The 15447-nt window shown below is 46.6% G+C and overlaps 1 protein-coding gene across 1 annotated transcript in view; it reads left to right on the forward strand.

Annotated features, from left to right (window-relative positions):
* VWA8 (von Willebrand factor A domain containing 8) overlaps nucleotides 1-15447 on the forward strand; it is a 1363176-nt gene that overhangs the window by 786017 nt on the left and 561712 nt on the right. Inside the window, exon 26 of the mRNA XM_086935029.1 lies at nucleotides 9547-9698. Within this exon, the coding sequence (XP_086791155.1) occupies nucleotides 9547-9698 (152 nt within the window). The remainder of the gene's footprint in view (nucleotides 1-9546; nucleotides 9699-15447) is intronic.

The following is a 15447-nucleotide window of genomic DNA, read 5'->3' on the forward strand; positions in this document are numbered from 1 at the left end:
AGCATCCAAACATATCTGCCAAGAGACGCCCAGTAGCTTGAATATAAGGGCTTGCTAAAATCGCCACCCCTCTTATCATGCTTGACTGCCTTGAGGTTACTAATACTGTATAACCTAGTTCTTCTAAAACCTTACGCTTTGCCCACGGAATATGCATCTCTTGCACACACACCACATCGGGCTGAATCACCTGAAGCTCTCTGGGGACCCTCTGCCTTTTATTATGAATATTTAACCTGCACACATTCAGTGTGCATATTCAAAGGCCTAAATTCGCCATATATTCAAGGTTGCCACACCTACAGTCCGATACACACATCTTTTTAACCTTCTGTACATTTCTTTGCTGCTATGAATCTTCCTTTTTCTTTCACTTTTACCCCTCCCACCCTCCTCCTTCCCTCACCACCACCCTTCCCCCAACACCACCCCAACAGCACCCCCACCATCCCCCTACCTCGAGGCTTTAGGACTGCTAGTCCTAGCGATGGCATGCTCCCTACACCCAAAGTGCCTCCCGCACCCGTGAGATTCCCCAGCAATTAAACCTAACAACAAAAAATCATTAACCTACAGATCAGTAGGCAACAGACTGTAAACCACACTCATTCTCTTCACCCATAACATACCCTGTTGCAACCGCTGGAGGGTATTCAACTTCATAAACGAGGGTTATGCAAATACTTAAGCATAAGAGCACAAAAGGAAGCTGTAAATGACATGATAATTCAATAAACTAATTCCCTCCTTATCCTCCTTTGAGGGTTTGCAAAAACGTTTTCATCAAAATTTCAGACGTAAAGAACCTAGTATTCCCTTTCTGAACGATTTTAAGTTTAGCTGGTTGTAGTAAGAAAGCTTGAGCCCCCTTAGTTTAAAATGGTAGAATAAGTTGACGTAGTTGCCAGCGTTTCTCTACCGTCTGATGGCAGTAATCTGACAAAAAATTCAACCCCTTTGCCAACTCTTTTTCTGTCGGGGCGGGCCAGATCAGAAACGGCTTCTCGTGCCAAAAAGTTGTTAAATGAAAGCAGTATAGCCCTTGGTTTAGACACTTCTGCCGGCTGACCTGGCCATGCCCGAACAGAAAAGGGAAAATGGTGAGGTCTCTGAACCTCTGTCTGGCAGTCCCATTGAGTTAATTCTGGAAGAAACGCCTCAGTAAACATTTCAATAATAAATTTACGAGGGTCCTGCCCCTCAACCCCCTCAGGAATTTGAAGGACTCTCAGATTGTTCAGCCAAGCTCTGTTCTCCAAATCAGTAAGTTTCCATAGCATATCATCATTCCCTGCACGTAGAGTCTCATTCTATGTCTTTTGCGAAGCTAGCTCGTCCTCCAAATATGAAATATATGCTTCTGCCTCTGTAATTCTTGCAGTAAACTCTGAGCATGTTTTATAGATGCGCCATACTGAATTTTGTAATTTATGACAGACATTCTGTGTCCTCTGGCTTTCAGATTGCGTTCCTCCCTGTGAGTCATTATTTTTTGATATATGAGGCTCAAGGATACCTCTTCTGATGGCTCTAGAGTTCTTCACTCCACAGAGGAGTCAGATTTATCAGGGGTTCTAACCATTCACTTTTGCGCCGGTAAAGGGGAATTGGCAAAGTAGCAAGACTCCTCTGTCGAAGCCCTTTTCTTTCGCATTGTCTTCGTGCTTCCCTCTGACGAATCACCTCCCGTATCCTCAGAGGGTGTAGTACTATGCTCACTCAGCTCATCCCCATGTTGAGCCATAGGCGTTTTCCCATTTCTCATCATCTCCTCACTGGATATATCCGAATGATCCGAATGATCTGATAATGAGAAAAGCATGTCCACAAGAGATTTACCACTCCTGAGGCGAGATAGCCGGGAGCTCAATCGTTATTTTAACAAAAACTTGATTTTAAAAACTGCTTTTAGAAACAGAATTGTACTCTGCACTGTTGCACTTTACCCCTGAGCACTCCCCCCACCTCACCTGATCAGAACTCCCCGCGCTGCCGATCTAAGGGCTGCCGCGGGTCGGAGTTCTTGCCGCCATTCTTCCGCCGATCACAGGCCACGCCCCCTCCGCAGACCAGCTTAAAAGCGAGCTGAATAAAAGCCCGCAATCAGAGATTTACCACTCCTGAGGCGAGATAGCCGGGAGCTCAATCGTTATTTTAACAAAAACTTGATTTTAAAAACTGCTTTTAGAAACAGAATTGTACTCTGCACTGTTGCACTTTACCCCTGAGCACTCCCCCCACCTCACCTGATCAGAACTCCCCGCGCTGCCGATCTAAGGGCTGCCGCGGGTCGGAGTTCTTGCCGCCATTCTTCCGCCGATCACAGGCCACGCCCACGGACGTAGGCCACACCCCCTCCCCTTTCACTTAACAATGTGCCCCCCTAAAACGTGCAGCGGACGCGCGCAGCGGGCGCGCTGCCTGCGCGCCGAAGGCCGTCTGCGCCCGTCCGCGCCGAGACCGGGCCCAGGGCCATACCCCCTGTCCAAAACGATCCCGACAAAGGACAACGGAAGTATTCCAGTCAGGAGCTCCGAACACTAAGACCCAGCGTCACATGTGCCCGGATTGAACTATACAAGGAAGGTAAAAAATGTCCGTCCTGCACATGCACTTTTGAATTTTCACCTATTAATATCCTGACCATGCCCCAAAACAAACCCAAGATACCAAAATATAGAAACAGCACTCTGAAGGCCGGCCTAATTAATGTCAGGTCCTTAGTCATGCATAACATACATACAGCTGAATTAATCGAAAGCCAAAATATCGATATACTGTTTGTCACCGAGACGTGGGCAGACGAAGCATCAGATGCCGACTTGACCCTGGCCATTCCTGAGGGCTATTCTATTTTTAGAGCTGGCAGAACAATGAAACGTGGTGGAGGACTGGCAATAATAGCAAAAGAAGAACTCAGGATTAAGAGTTCAGAAAGAGGAAGCGATTTAGACTGTGAAACCTTGGCCTTCCAAATCAAAATCACAGATAAATACACGTTCAACGGACTACTACTTTACAGACCACCTAGCGCAAAAACGTCCTTAATTGAGCTGTTAAGTCCATTTTTGGAATCAAGTGTGACAGGCCCTGATTATACAATTTTAGGAGATTTTAATTTACATCTAGAGAAAATCTCGGACCCAAAGATAGCATCATTTATGGATGCAATGTCAAATTTTGATCTGGAGCAAAAGGTACACCTAGATACCCACAATGCTGGCCACACACTGGACGGTATATTTACCTCATGTCAGAGCCTAAATTAAATTGATACTCTCCTGGTCCCATGGTCGGACCACAAGTTAGACCGGTTTATATTAGAAATTAAAGAAGATACGGGGAGACCCGTGGAATTTCTTAAAAAAGCAACATACCCCGACTGGTCTAAAGTTAACCATCAGGCATTTGTTGATACCCTCCGATCATCTCATCCTACATTTGATGAAAACTGCAATATAGCCTGCAAACAATTCAACGAATGGTTGGATACCGCAGTTAAACTGACAGTCCCACAAAAAAAAGTTACTTTGAAAAGAAAAACCCCCTCACAACCATGGTTCTCGGAAGCACTGAAGGCCCAAAAACAGAAGTGCAGACGAGCAGAGAAAAAGTGGAGAGCCAATTATGATACCCACTTCAGACAAGAATATAAAGCTGCATTAGCCAGTTACAAAAAACTAATAATAACAGAAAAAAGTAAATATTTCGTTCAGAAAAACCCTCTTTGATACTGTTAAAAAATTATCAAAAATTGAAAATAACAACTCAGAAGAAATGTCATCAGACTTCTGTAACATACTAGGCGAATTCTTTGTTAGCAAAGTATCATCAGTCTATGACTCCTTTAAAAATCACAGCATGGAGATGACAGAACAGGATACCTTACACCTAATAAACCCAGTGGAACAATCAGTTCAACCCATATTGTTCCACTTCACTCCTCCTACAGCAGATCAGATCCAGAAAGAGGTGCTTACCACTAACTCAGGCAGCCCAATGGACCCCTGTCCACCCAAAATAATGCAAATCTGCTCAGAACAGCTGAGCCTGATGTTAGAAAAACTATTTTCCCAAATTATCGAAACCAACATCTTTCCAGATGATTGGAAAATGATATCAATCAGGCCGCTACTGAAAAAACCAAACCTAGACTGTGAAATTCCAAACAATTATAGACCAATAGCCAGGTTCCCTTTTGCCGCGAAAATTATCGAGAAACTGTTAAACAAACAGTTATCCCGATATCTGATGGATGGCGACTGGCTGGACCATTCTCAGTTCGGTTTTCGCGAGGGACACGGAACGGAGACTGCTCTGATTACAGCAGTGGAGGAACTTAGGCAAGTGTTGGACAATGGATCGAAGGCCGCCTTGGTGCTACTGGACCTATCGGCGGCCTTCGATACAGTCAGCCACAAGATCCTCATAACACGACTGAAGGCAGCACAAATACATGACTCAGCATGTACCCTCATTGCTTCCTACCTAGAGAACAGAACTTTCTCGGTAGAATCAGGAGGAGCTAAATCCAATCTATTCAACCTGCCATGCGGGGTCCCGCAGGGCTCCTCGATGAGCCCCACTCTTTTTAATCTATATGTTGCCCCTCTTGCTGAAATAATAAGGAACTGTGGATTCACTCCAATATCCTACGCTGACGATACTCAAATCGTGGTGTCAATCAGTAGGGATGTGGAGGACACAGCAGAAAAATGTCAACATTGCATGGTACAGGTCAGTCAATGGATGAGAAGGAACTGCATAAAACTTAACGGGGACAAGAGTGAGGTCATGATACTAGGAGGTGACACAAATATATGGTCCCCCGCATGGTGGCCAAAAAATCTGGGAAGATGCCCAGAATCTAGACACCAATCTCTCCTTTGACGCCCCAAGCCAGCAAGCTGGCATCAACACTTTGCTACATCCTAAAAATGATTAAAAAAAATACTACCTTATCTACCGCACGATTCGCGTAAGACAGTGGTGACAGCTTTAGCTTTGTCAAGACTGGACTACGGGAATGGCCTCTATGCTGGAGCCAGGACGAAAATCCTAGCCAAACTTCAACGCCTGCAGAATGCAGCAGTCAGGCTGGTACTCAGCATACCTAAGTTTGAACCAATCAGCCAACAAATAAAAGTCCTGCACTGGCTACCAATTGCAAAAAGGGTACAGTTCAAATCATTATGCCTGGCGTACAAGGCAATTAACGGAACTGGATCACAATTTCTGAAGTCACATCTAAAACATTATGAGCCAAATAGACTTCTTAGATCTGTCCAAAAGAAACTCATCAGGGTCCCAAGATTCAGAAGAGCCAATTGGGGCGGAAGAGGTTTCCTTGTACATGCAGCAAGAACCTGGAATCAGCTGCCTCTGGCCATAAAAATCAGCCCATCCTTGAAATCCTTTAGAAAGGAAGTTAAAACCTGGCTTTTGTCCGCACAGCTCTAATTAACATCTTCAAGAGCCATTGGTATATCTTAGCGCCAAGACGCCTTCGGGCATTCGTGCCCTCTACAAATTGATAAATCAAATCAAATCAAATCAAATCAAGATCCACCAACTCCGCGTCCTTCTTTAGTGAATCTAAACTGAGCGGTTCTGTACCATTAAGAGCCCCAGCCGAGCCAGCCAATCCATTTTCCCTTCTTACCGCGATGTTATTATCATTACACATCTTCTGCGTTACGACTGGTTCAGTATCTTGGCTACCCAGTTCCAGGGGTTCCCCCTCACTGTTGTTCACTCCTACGGGATTGCGCCCATCCTTTTTACCAGCGCCATTAGCCCGCTCCATATTACTGCCAGATATTAAATTGTCCTCGGCAGAAGCATCATACAGAGAAATCTGCTGAGCCCCTCAACTCTCGCTCATAACGTCCGGATGACTGGGGGTCCAACAACAGCTTCAACACTCAGTGTTCCTGGTAGCTTATCTATTTGGGGATTCTGAATACCTTGGTTCTCCGTTCTCCCACTCTTCCCACCTTTACTTTGTGAGAACATTTGCGGGATCGTGCATTTCGCGGGACTGACCATGCCAGTAGAGCTGCCACCGGCACTGCTCTCGCCCTTACTTGTTTTACCATTGAGATTAGAGTCTTTCTTACCGCTCAGCAGCTCCGCTTTTTTTTCCTACCATTCCGGAGACCGTTCCAGCGGCCACCACGGTAGCAGTAGCGATAGCAACATCAGCTGAGGTCCGGGCTTTCCCTCTGGCTCCCTTAGGCGGCATTATGTGCGTTCTGCGATATCCAGTGCTCAAATCTCCAGTAGTTTTGCCTGCAACAGTTGCTGCTCCTCGGCTCGGCGTCCACACCCGGCCCCTTGCGGCTACAATGTATCCTAAACAGATTTTGCTAAGATGATGAAACACAGCCGTCGCCGCGAAACTGAACATGCTGTTAATACCAGGACTGAGCTTCGCACATCTCGGTAAGAGCTCAGACCCACTTTCACCCTCTTGTCCACTCGCTATCCACATCACATCATCCTCACGGGTGTAGGAGGGCAGGAGCTATCAGCTCACACGTCTGAACTGGCGGCCGCCATCTTGCATTCCTCCTTTTCACAGTTTTTTAAGTGTCTTTTAGCATAGCACTGGCTCTAGACCTGGTTAGTCAAAGTCAGTTACCACCAGTACCCGTAAGCAAAAAGTTGAGGGCACTGGATGACTTTGTAACAAGGCCTCTTTCTGCTCCTCTGTCGGTTCTTTGTGCACATCTCTTGCTTCTTTCTGTACCTATCTTCATCTTACTGGACAGCTGTTGACTCTTTCTGCATTTCTGTTGCTTCTTTCTGCACCTTTCTTTCTCTTTCTGCACTTGTCCTACCTCTGTAGGCATAGTTAGAAATTAGCATTTAAAAAAACCTTTGAAATTCACTGAAAAAAACATAGGTTTCAGGGACGTTACAGTTAGAAATTAGCATGTAAAAACCTTTGAAATTCACTGAAATAACCACAGGTTTCAGAGATATTTTAGTTAGAAATTAGCCTTTAAAAAACCTTAGAAATTCACTGAGAAAACACAGGTTTCAGAGATGTTACAGTTAGTTGGACATTTCACTCGTACAAAACCAGTGAAATTCTGACGTTATAGTTAGTTCAGCTAACTATACCTCGCGCCGCTGCAATGCACTGCTGATGACGACACATATTACATCACTCATGACATGGTCAGTGACATCTCTGATGACATCTCTGGCTTTCGATATATCATATTCCATACTTGTATGTAACTTTTTTCAATTAATCTTGTAGCTAGTCCATAACCCTTCAAAGTCCTCAGTCAGCACCGCCAATTGAGACAAATCCATCTGGAGGGTGAATCCAACCCTGGCTTTCTCTTATCCCTTTTCCCTGTTTTGCATTGATTCCTCCGACGGGGGTGTATTAACTGCCTAACACCTACCTGCAGAGGTCGTCAGTGGTTCTTGATGGGCCTGACTGGTCAGAACTTGACTCTATTTCACTCTACTGTGCGGTGGTTCAGAAATTCTTTTTTCAGGCATTTCCTTCAAAGATGTTGCATTGAATTTCATTGCATGGCAGCAGGAGTGTGCAGCACAGATCCAAGACAGACGGATCCATGCCATATTTCTAGGCTAGCCTAATGATACATGTATTTAGAGTGAATCCACATGAAATGCATATACATATCCAGTGGTCTTCCTGAAAAACATGCATGGCTCTTGCCTACATTTGCGGCTCAGTTACTGCCAAAATCAGAGTTCCTCGTCTTCGCTTGCATGTTTTCAGTTATCTTTTTATTCTACCACCTGGGTTATGTTGTTAGGTCTCATCTAAGGCAGTGCATGCGCTGTCTGTTACAAAACAGGTCGTTAGCTTAGAGTGGCCCTAGACCTGGCCTACTGCTTACCATTGGTTGGCATCACAGTCACTCTCATTTGCTTGCTTCTTCTTTGTCAAATTCAATAGGATTTCCTTCCCCTTATTGTGTTTGTCCCTCACCAGGAGCATGGAGCATTACTCTTGTCCTTCCAAGTGCTCATTTTTCAGGTCCTACATTTTTTCTTTATTTTTAGGCATTCTAAGAGAGGGCTTGTGTTTCCAGCTGTCTCCCTCATGATGTTTCGATCCATCCGTGTTACTCTTTTTCACGCTCCCTCAGTTGCCATTCTTTCGTCCTCCCCATCCTCCTGCCCTTGCCGTTCTTGCTTCTCCACCATCCCCTTGTATGTTTGCTCCTCCAGCCCACACACCCTCTGTTGTCTGTTTGCTTCCCTCACCCTCCCTTTGTTGCCAGCCTGCTTACCCATCCACTCCCTTTGTTGTCAGATTGCTCTTCCATCCACTCCAACCTATCCTCAATTGTAGATTGCTGCCTCTGCCACTCCCGCCCGGCCTCTGCTGTCAACTTAGACCCCATCACCTCCTTCCCCCCTCTGTTGTTAGCTTGCTGCCCCAGCCCTTTCCACCAGCCCTCCGTTGTCAGATTGCTCTCCGAGCCCGGCCCATCTGCCCGCTGTTACCAGTTTGATTCACCATCACCTCCCACCCATTGTTAGCTTGATTCTCCATCGCCTTCCACCCACACTCCATTGTCAACTTGCTTCCCCACCCCCTCCGCTGATCCTCCATTGTCTGTATGCTTCCCAATGATCTCTTGCGTGACCTCTTGTCACACCCACACCCTTCTCTGCTGCGCTCCCTACCGCTGTGTTTCCCCAGGCCCCTAGACCACTCCCCCATTTAAAAAAATATATATATATTTTTTTAAACAACGCATTAACACTGGCAGCGTCATAGTGTTTTTTAAAAAAGATATATATTTTAGCCATGCTACTGTGCAGCATGGCTAAAGGAATAGCTCTCATAGGTGAAACCTATTGACTTTGCCAATACTTGTTTTTGGGATAGGTAACCTATTGAACTCACAGTTTCTGCCATGACTAAATTGATGTTTTTTTTTTAAATGTATGTAAGTCTGGTTTTATAGTTTTCATACTTTGTTGCACTGTATCATCTTCATCAAGATGGCTCAGTGAGTTAACTACTCATTGCTGACATGATCTGCAGGTCACAACTTTGAATCCCTACAAGCCCAGTTCAGCCTTCCATCCTTCCCAGGTTGGTTAATCATTAGTTTGGGTAATAGTAATGCCTTTTATTTACAGTGCATAGAAATTGCAGAAGTGTGGTACGAAGCTTTTTATAATACACTATAAAATAATAGTAATATTACTTCTTACTATTATTACTATTTTATTAATTATGGGAGAAGCATATACATAAAAGAATTGTATTCAAATTGTGCAAATTACAATGTGAATTATATCCAGCCGGCTGAATAAAATGTATGATGTCCGTTCTCCAATGCAATGTTACCGACTTTGTTGACCTTAGAAGGATGAAATTCTGAACCAGTCCTGCTCAGTTATTCGTTGTTGCCCTTTACCACCTGGGGCAAGGCCTTCGCTCACTTAGTCACCTTTCCAGTTTGAAGAACATGAGTGACAACTGCCTTTGTGTGAAAGAGCAGTCCACCCTCTGATAATTTTGCGTTCTTTTTTCAGAAATTCCCAAACGAAGGACTGGCAAGTGTTGTTCGAAACGTCTTCGACTTTGACTCCTACAACCAAGACATGCGAGAAATTTTGATAAACTCTTTGCATAAACATGGAATACCTATAGGCGCAAAGCCAACCAGCGTGCACCTGGCCAAGGAGTAAGCCTTACTAAAATCTTCCAAATCCGCATTTCATATTTGTGTAACGTTTGATAAATATGTCATCTGCTGCTAACTGATGGAGTCTCACCTGGATCACTAGAACCGCTGTTAAAATGCCAATATGTGTAAATATAAATAGGATTCATGAAGTGTCTTACTGGCAAGTGTTAAAAAGAGCAAACCCAGTAACGTTTTGTTTTACTATATTAAACATTACAATGAGGAATTGTTCAATCATTTTCTAAAGCCTAATAAAGGGAAATAATTGTTTCTTACTCAGTCTATGTGTTTTGTTGCTAGTATAGGATATTTCCCATAACGCAGCCTGCAAAGGCGTTAAGACTAAACTCTTCCTTCTTTTGACTTCGCTCAGGCACCGATAAAGGGGTGTGTGTGCTCGTGCCTCACTATCTGTAGTACACGCTCTGAAATAGTACCCATTTTAGTCGTCATCAAGGGACACACACAACGATATTCACTCTCACTCTGCAAAAACACTCATCCCAGTAGGTCCCTTGTGGTCTTGACGTTTTTAAATCCTGGCCGTGTTGATAAAACACAGCTATCGTGTTCTGAAGCACAGTGCTTTTTTGTTCCAACTTCCATATTCTTGTTACTGGCCAACATTTCTCAGTTCCACTTATCCGGGCAAATGCTTAACTCACACGGTGCGAGTACTGGAGCAAGAAACACATATTTCCCATCCAAGATGGAGGCCGGATGGCGGGGGCGCACTTTATCAGGGACAGGATGAGGCTCAAAGGACCGGAAGTTGCCAGCCCACGGCTCAGTATTGCGATGTTAGCCCAGATACCCGCGGCACAGCAGGGAAACGATTTTGTAGGGTGATTGCTGCTGTAATTTGTAATATGCATTGTCAGTCTTTTTTTAAAAACATTTGCATTACATTTTTTCGACAAATCAGACACTATTAGCTGCAGTTCGTTGCTTGTTCCACGCTGTTCAGCTTTGTTGTGAGAATATAAGGATTATATTATCGTAGGTTGGTCCTAGGTCTGCTCTTGAGTGTGCCGGATCATCATCGCGGCTCGGACTCCATATCACACAATTCTCATCTAGAGGTAGTCCCTGGGATTTGCAGCACCTGGGCAGCTCTTCTGGCGCTACATAGCACACTCAGGCATACCGCTGCGCGGGGTCATCATCATGGCTCAGACTCCATATACAACAATTCCGAGGGCCTCAGAGGCGGTCCCTGGGATTTCCAGCACCTGAATAGCTCTTCCCACGATACATAGCGCATCACAGCATGGGATGTGTGCGGGCTGCGCCCTGGCAAAGAGCGGGTCTGTCCTTGCCCATTATTGACCGCAAGAGGCCGGGCTGGGCCACCCCCTGAACACCTGCTCCAGGGGGAAAAAAACGTAAGCGGTACTGTGTGAAGTGGCTTTTGCAAAACCGGATAGTTACACTTGGAGATGAACTGGGGCTAAACACTAATTTCTCACGACCAGTGCTAATATTGAAACAAGAGCCGTGCTCAGTTTTTGAGTTTCATTTAGTTTCGTTGTAGGAGCGGCTTGGCCCTTTGTTATGATATTGGTGCTATTGGGGGTAGAGTTACTTCACTTTTATCTGTCCCCATTGTGCTGCACGAGGGCTGGGTTGGCTATATGGTTGTCGAGCAGGACCAAATCTCTTGTTTTTTTCTGGTTATCTGGTCACTTCAGGTTTTAAGCGACAGCATGGCAAACGCACGGCCGCAAAGGCCCCACCCATGGCAAATACTCCCCGCACCACAAATAACTCCTTCTTAGTGTGGGCAGTAAATGTCATCTCTAAAGAAATATATATGCCAGAAGGACATCTATCTTTGGGTGTAGAGGGGGGCTGGGGCGCCTAACATTGATGTAGTTTTGCCCTCTGCAGCAAGGGGCGTTGAAACATTCCAGTGTTGTTGAGTGCTCGGTGTTCCTACAGTTCCCAATTTGCCATCAGAGGCTGTGCCATGTTTCCTAAGTGAAAACCGTACATCTATCGCCTGCCCTCCGCCACCAAAGAGGAAATGAAAGTGTAAGAAGGCTCCAGAGCTAGCTGGTGGAACGTGTGCTGGTTTGCCCACCGCCTCAGTGTATCCTGAGGCCGTTAATGGACCAGTCCTTTTTGATGAGATACAACGGGCACCATTTATGACCAGAATTACAACTGTAATGAAATATCTATTATCCCCAATAAAAGAAAAGTTGCAGTGTCTGATTGGAGAAGTTGAAAAGGTTAGATCTTTCCAACAAAATGTTCCTTTTGGTAATATGAGGGTCGATAATACAGATAAGTCTTCACCACAAGCCATAGTACCCTCTTTGCCAGAAACTAAATCCAGGGCAACCCATCATCACAGGAAATCTCCCAGGGCCTAGCTTTGTTTCTGGGCCAACTCAAAGGGACTTTGCAAGTATATATGTATCGGAGGATAAAACACAGTCTACTCCTCTGCCAGGCTCAGTGATTAAGGCAAATTCGACATTAAGCCATATACATCATACTGAGTCGCAATTCCAGTGGGGAACAATGCTGAAAATTTGGTAGTGGACGATTTTACAATCAATTTGCCTCCAGCGTGTTGCCCTTATGTGGCCTATTTGGTTAATGCCCCCCTCCCCTGAAACCCCCCACCTCTTTGAGGCCAGGTCAAATAGAAACCCATGAACCCTTGAAAAATAGAGTGATGCACTGACTCCATAGGAATTGTCAATATCCAGTTGGAAGAGCACACCCAGTTTTACTAACCAGGAGAGTGGGATGGGTTGGTCATTTGAGCAAAGAGCCTCAATGGCGGACTGTATTGTTATTAATTTAATGGATCCTAATTGGGCGATGAAAAGTTTTCTCCAGGGCTATACTAGATGGATTCAAATATGTTCTTTCAGCCCTTTGGTTGTCTTTTATAGGCAGCTATGTAACCAATCTGTACATAATGATGCTGGTAATATGTTTAATGCTGTAGGTTAAGACTTTGCCCTCCCCTGACTGTATCCAACAAGTTCCAAGCTGTACAAGATAATGATTGACATAATTTGTGTATTTCTCTTATGAATAATGTTGTGTTTCCATAGTGAGGGATAGGTTGGTGGATACTAGTTTGATTCATATGAACTCTTGCATGGTACTTTCTTAGTGGCTGCTTCCTTATGATCAGGGAACAATACTGTCGATAATACCTCATCTACGAGCTCTCTGAATAATATGTCATCATCCTGTAAGCCCAGATCTGATAGAGACTGTTAGTTGTAGATTCCTTACCTTAGAATTTCCCCCAGGTGTAAGTCTGGATCCTGAGATTTTTTCTTCAGCAATACTCCTGCTTGTCTGTAGGTGACGTCGGTCGACTACGCATCCGTCGTGGACGTTATGGTTGCCGGGATGACGTTGCCGTCCCTACTGAGACGCCACCCTTGCATAATAGCGTCAGTTCTTTCATTTTCTGCGCCAGCCTAGCGAAGATCCAGAGAGAGCTACCCCTTATCTGTTTTTTGCCTAGCTTTTTGCAACTTTTGCCAATGTCTTTTTTGAGTCTTGAACTCCTGGAGCTCAACGGACTGGCTTTAAGCCCCGTGGTTCCTGTTACAAGATAATGTCTGTGACGGATTGCACCTCGTGTGCTTGTGGTGTATGGAGCGCGCCCACGACCCAAAGTCGTGCTCCGACTGCCGGGCCATGCACCTGAAGGCGTTGCGGGAGAGGTCCCGAAAGTTGTTGGAGGCCCATCAGTCTGCTTCACCTCGTTCCTAGTCTCGTCGGATAGGAAGGTCAAGAGGCTGTTCGCAGATCCCCCACTCCTTGTTGCACTTGAAGTCGTTGAGGTCCTCGGGTAAGTATAAGCACAAGAAGGCGAATAAGCATAAGCGTTCTTCACCTTCTCCACATTGGCCGGCTGGCACGACACAGGACTCGGAGTGTCGTCGCTCAAAGGCTCCGTCTTCGGTGCCTACTTCAGGGACTTCTCCAAGCCTCCCACCCTTTCTGGGGGCCACAGTGTCTGCTGCCCAACTTAGCCAATTTTACGAGGCCTTATACCTAGTCCTTGGGCAGCACGTCTCCGCCCGTGCGCCTTTGGACCCCACGGAGAAGGTCGGGGGTCCTGGGCCTTTGATGTAGAGGGGCCCGCGGATCCAGGCCTGTATACGGATCGACGCCGGTAGATCTCATTTGCCCTTCCCTGGCACTGATCTCAACGATGACTCCCCTGGCAGCGGCTGTCCCCCCGGCTGACTCGGTCGCCATACTCATCTCCGAGTTGGACACAGAGTCGGACCGACATCAGAACCGATGCCGGAGGGTACTTTTGTTCCCCTGTTCATCCCTGGTGTTCCCTATTGACCAGAGGGTGGTGATGAGGACTGGGAGGGGTCACTGGGCCCATTAAATGACCAACCGAAAGAACCAGACTGGCGAGAGGACCTGGGTGATGCCAGTGGTCTGGACACCTCTCCTGACACTGGTGTGCTTTCTCCACCTACCCTAGCTATGGAGGAGGGAGCGTCCTATGCTGTGGTGTTGAGAAGGGTGGTCGAGCTCCTGGGCCTTGAGCTCCCTTTGGTGGCAGTCAGGACTAACCTCCTGACAGAGAGGTGCTTCAGCCTGCAGCTTCTTCCTCTAAACCCCTATTGCCATTCAATGAATCCCTTACTGATGTTATCCTGGACACTTTGTCCAAGCCCAGCACCGAGGCTCCTGTGGAGAGGACAATTGCCTGCCACCACCTCCCCAGGCAACCCAGTGTTCTTGACCCAACACGCTTCCCCTGAGAGCTTGGTGGTCCAAGCCTCTTCTTCTAAGGGCGCATTCCCTTCTGCTCCTCCAGATAAGTAATCCAAGAAGCTCGGCCATCCTGGGAAGCAAATGTTCTCTTCCTCCAGCTTGGCACTGCGGTTGGTGAATACCGCGTGCCTCTTGTGCCCTTACTCCCAGATCATCTATGATACGGTCGCGCATGTGCTGCCTCAGTGCCTGGAGGAGGCCCGGGCCATTCTCCCCACGGCAGTTGCGGGTGGGAGAGACGCAGCCAAATTCGCCATTCAGTATGGACTGGATACCATTCACTGGGCAGAACGATTGCCACATCAGTAGCCCTTAGAGCCTAATCCTGGTTGAGGACATCTGGCTATTCGGGGTATGTTCAGTCAACTGTGATGGATATGCCCTTTGATGGCCGTCGTCTTTTTGGCAACAAAGCAGACTCGAAGCTTGAGGCCTTTAAAGCCTCTAGAGATACGGCCAGATCTTTGGGCCTCACTGCGCATTCCTGTCGACTCCAGTCTGCTTTTTCGTCCCTTTTGTGGCTGTGGAAGGGGCGCCCAACCACGTTCGGTCCAGTCTAGCCTCCGGTTCACGCAAGCTGCCTATCCTCTCGATGGCCGCGGACGTGGGACCCAGCGTCTTCGTGGGACTGGAAGCCAGCGGGCGGGACAGTCCACCATCTGCCCCCTGATCCTGCCTCCAAACCCTCCTAGTCTGACGTTCCAGGCCCATCTTCAGCCAATTGGAGGCAGGATTTGCCATCACCTCCTCCACTGGCAATCCATCACGTCGAACAGGTGGGTTCTGCAAATCGTCAGAAGGAGCTACTCCCTCTCCTTAGAGACTACCCCTCCCTCCATGCCACTGTCTTACGATTGCATGTTGGAGGATCATTTGGCACTTCTCTGACTGGAAGTCTTAGCTCTTTTGGCCAAGGGAGCTAAAGAGAGGGTACCTGCACCAGAAGTAGGTTGCGGTTGCTATTCCC

The sequence above is a fragment of the Lissotriton vulgaris genome, chromosome 8, assembly GCF_964263255.1.
Source record: "Lissotriton vulgaris chromosome 8, aLisVul1.2, whole genome shotgun sequence".
In the NCBI taxonomy this organism is placed as follows: domain Eukaryota; kingdom Metazoa; phylum Chordata; class Amphibia; order Caudata; family Salamandridae; genus Lissotriton; species Lissotriton vulgaris.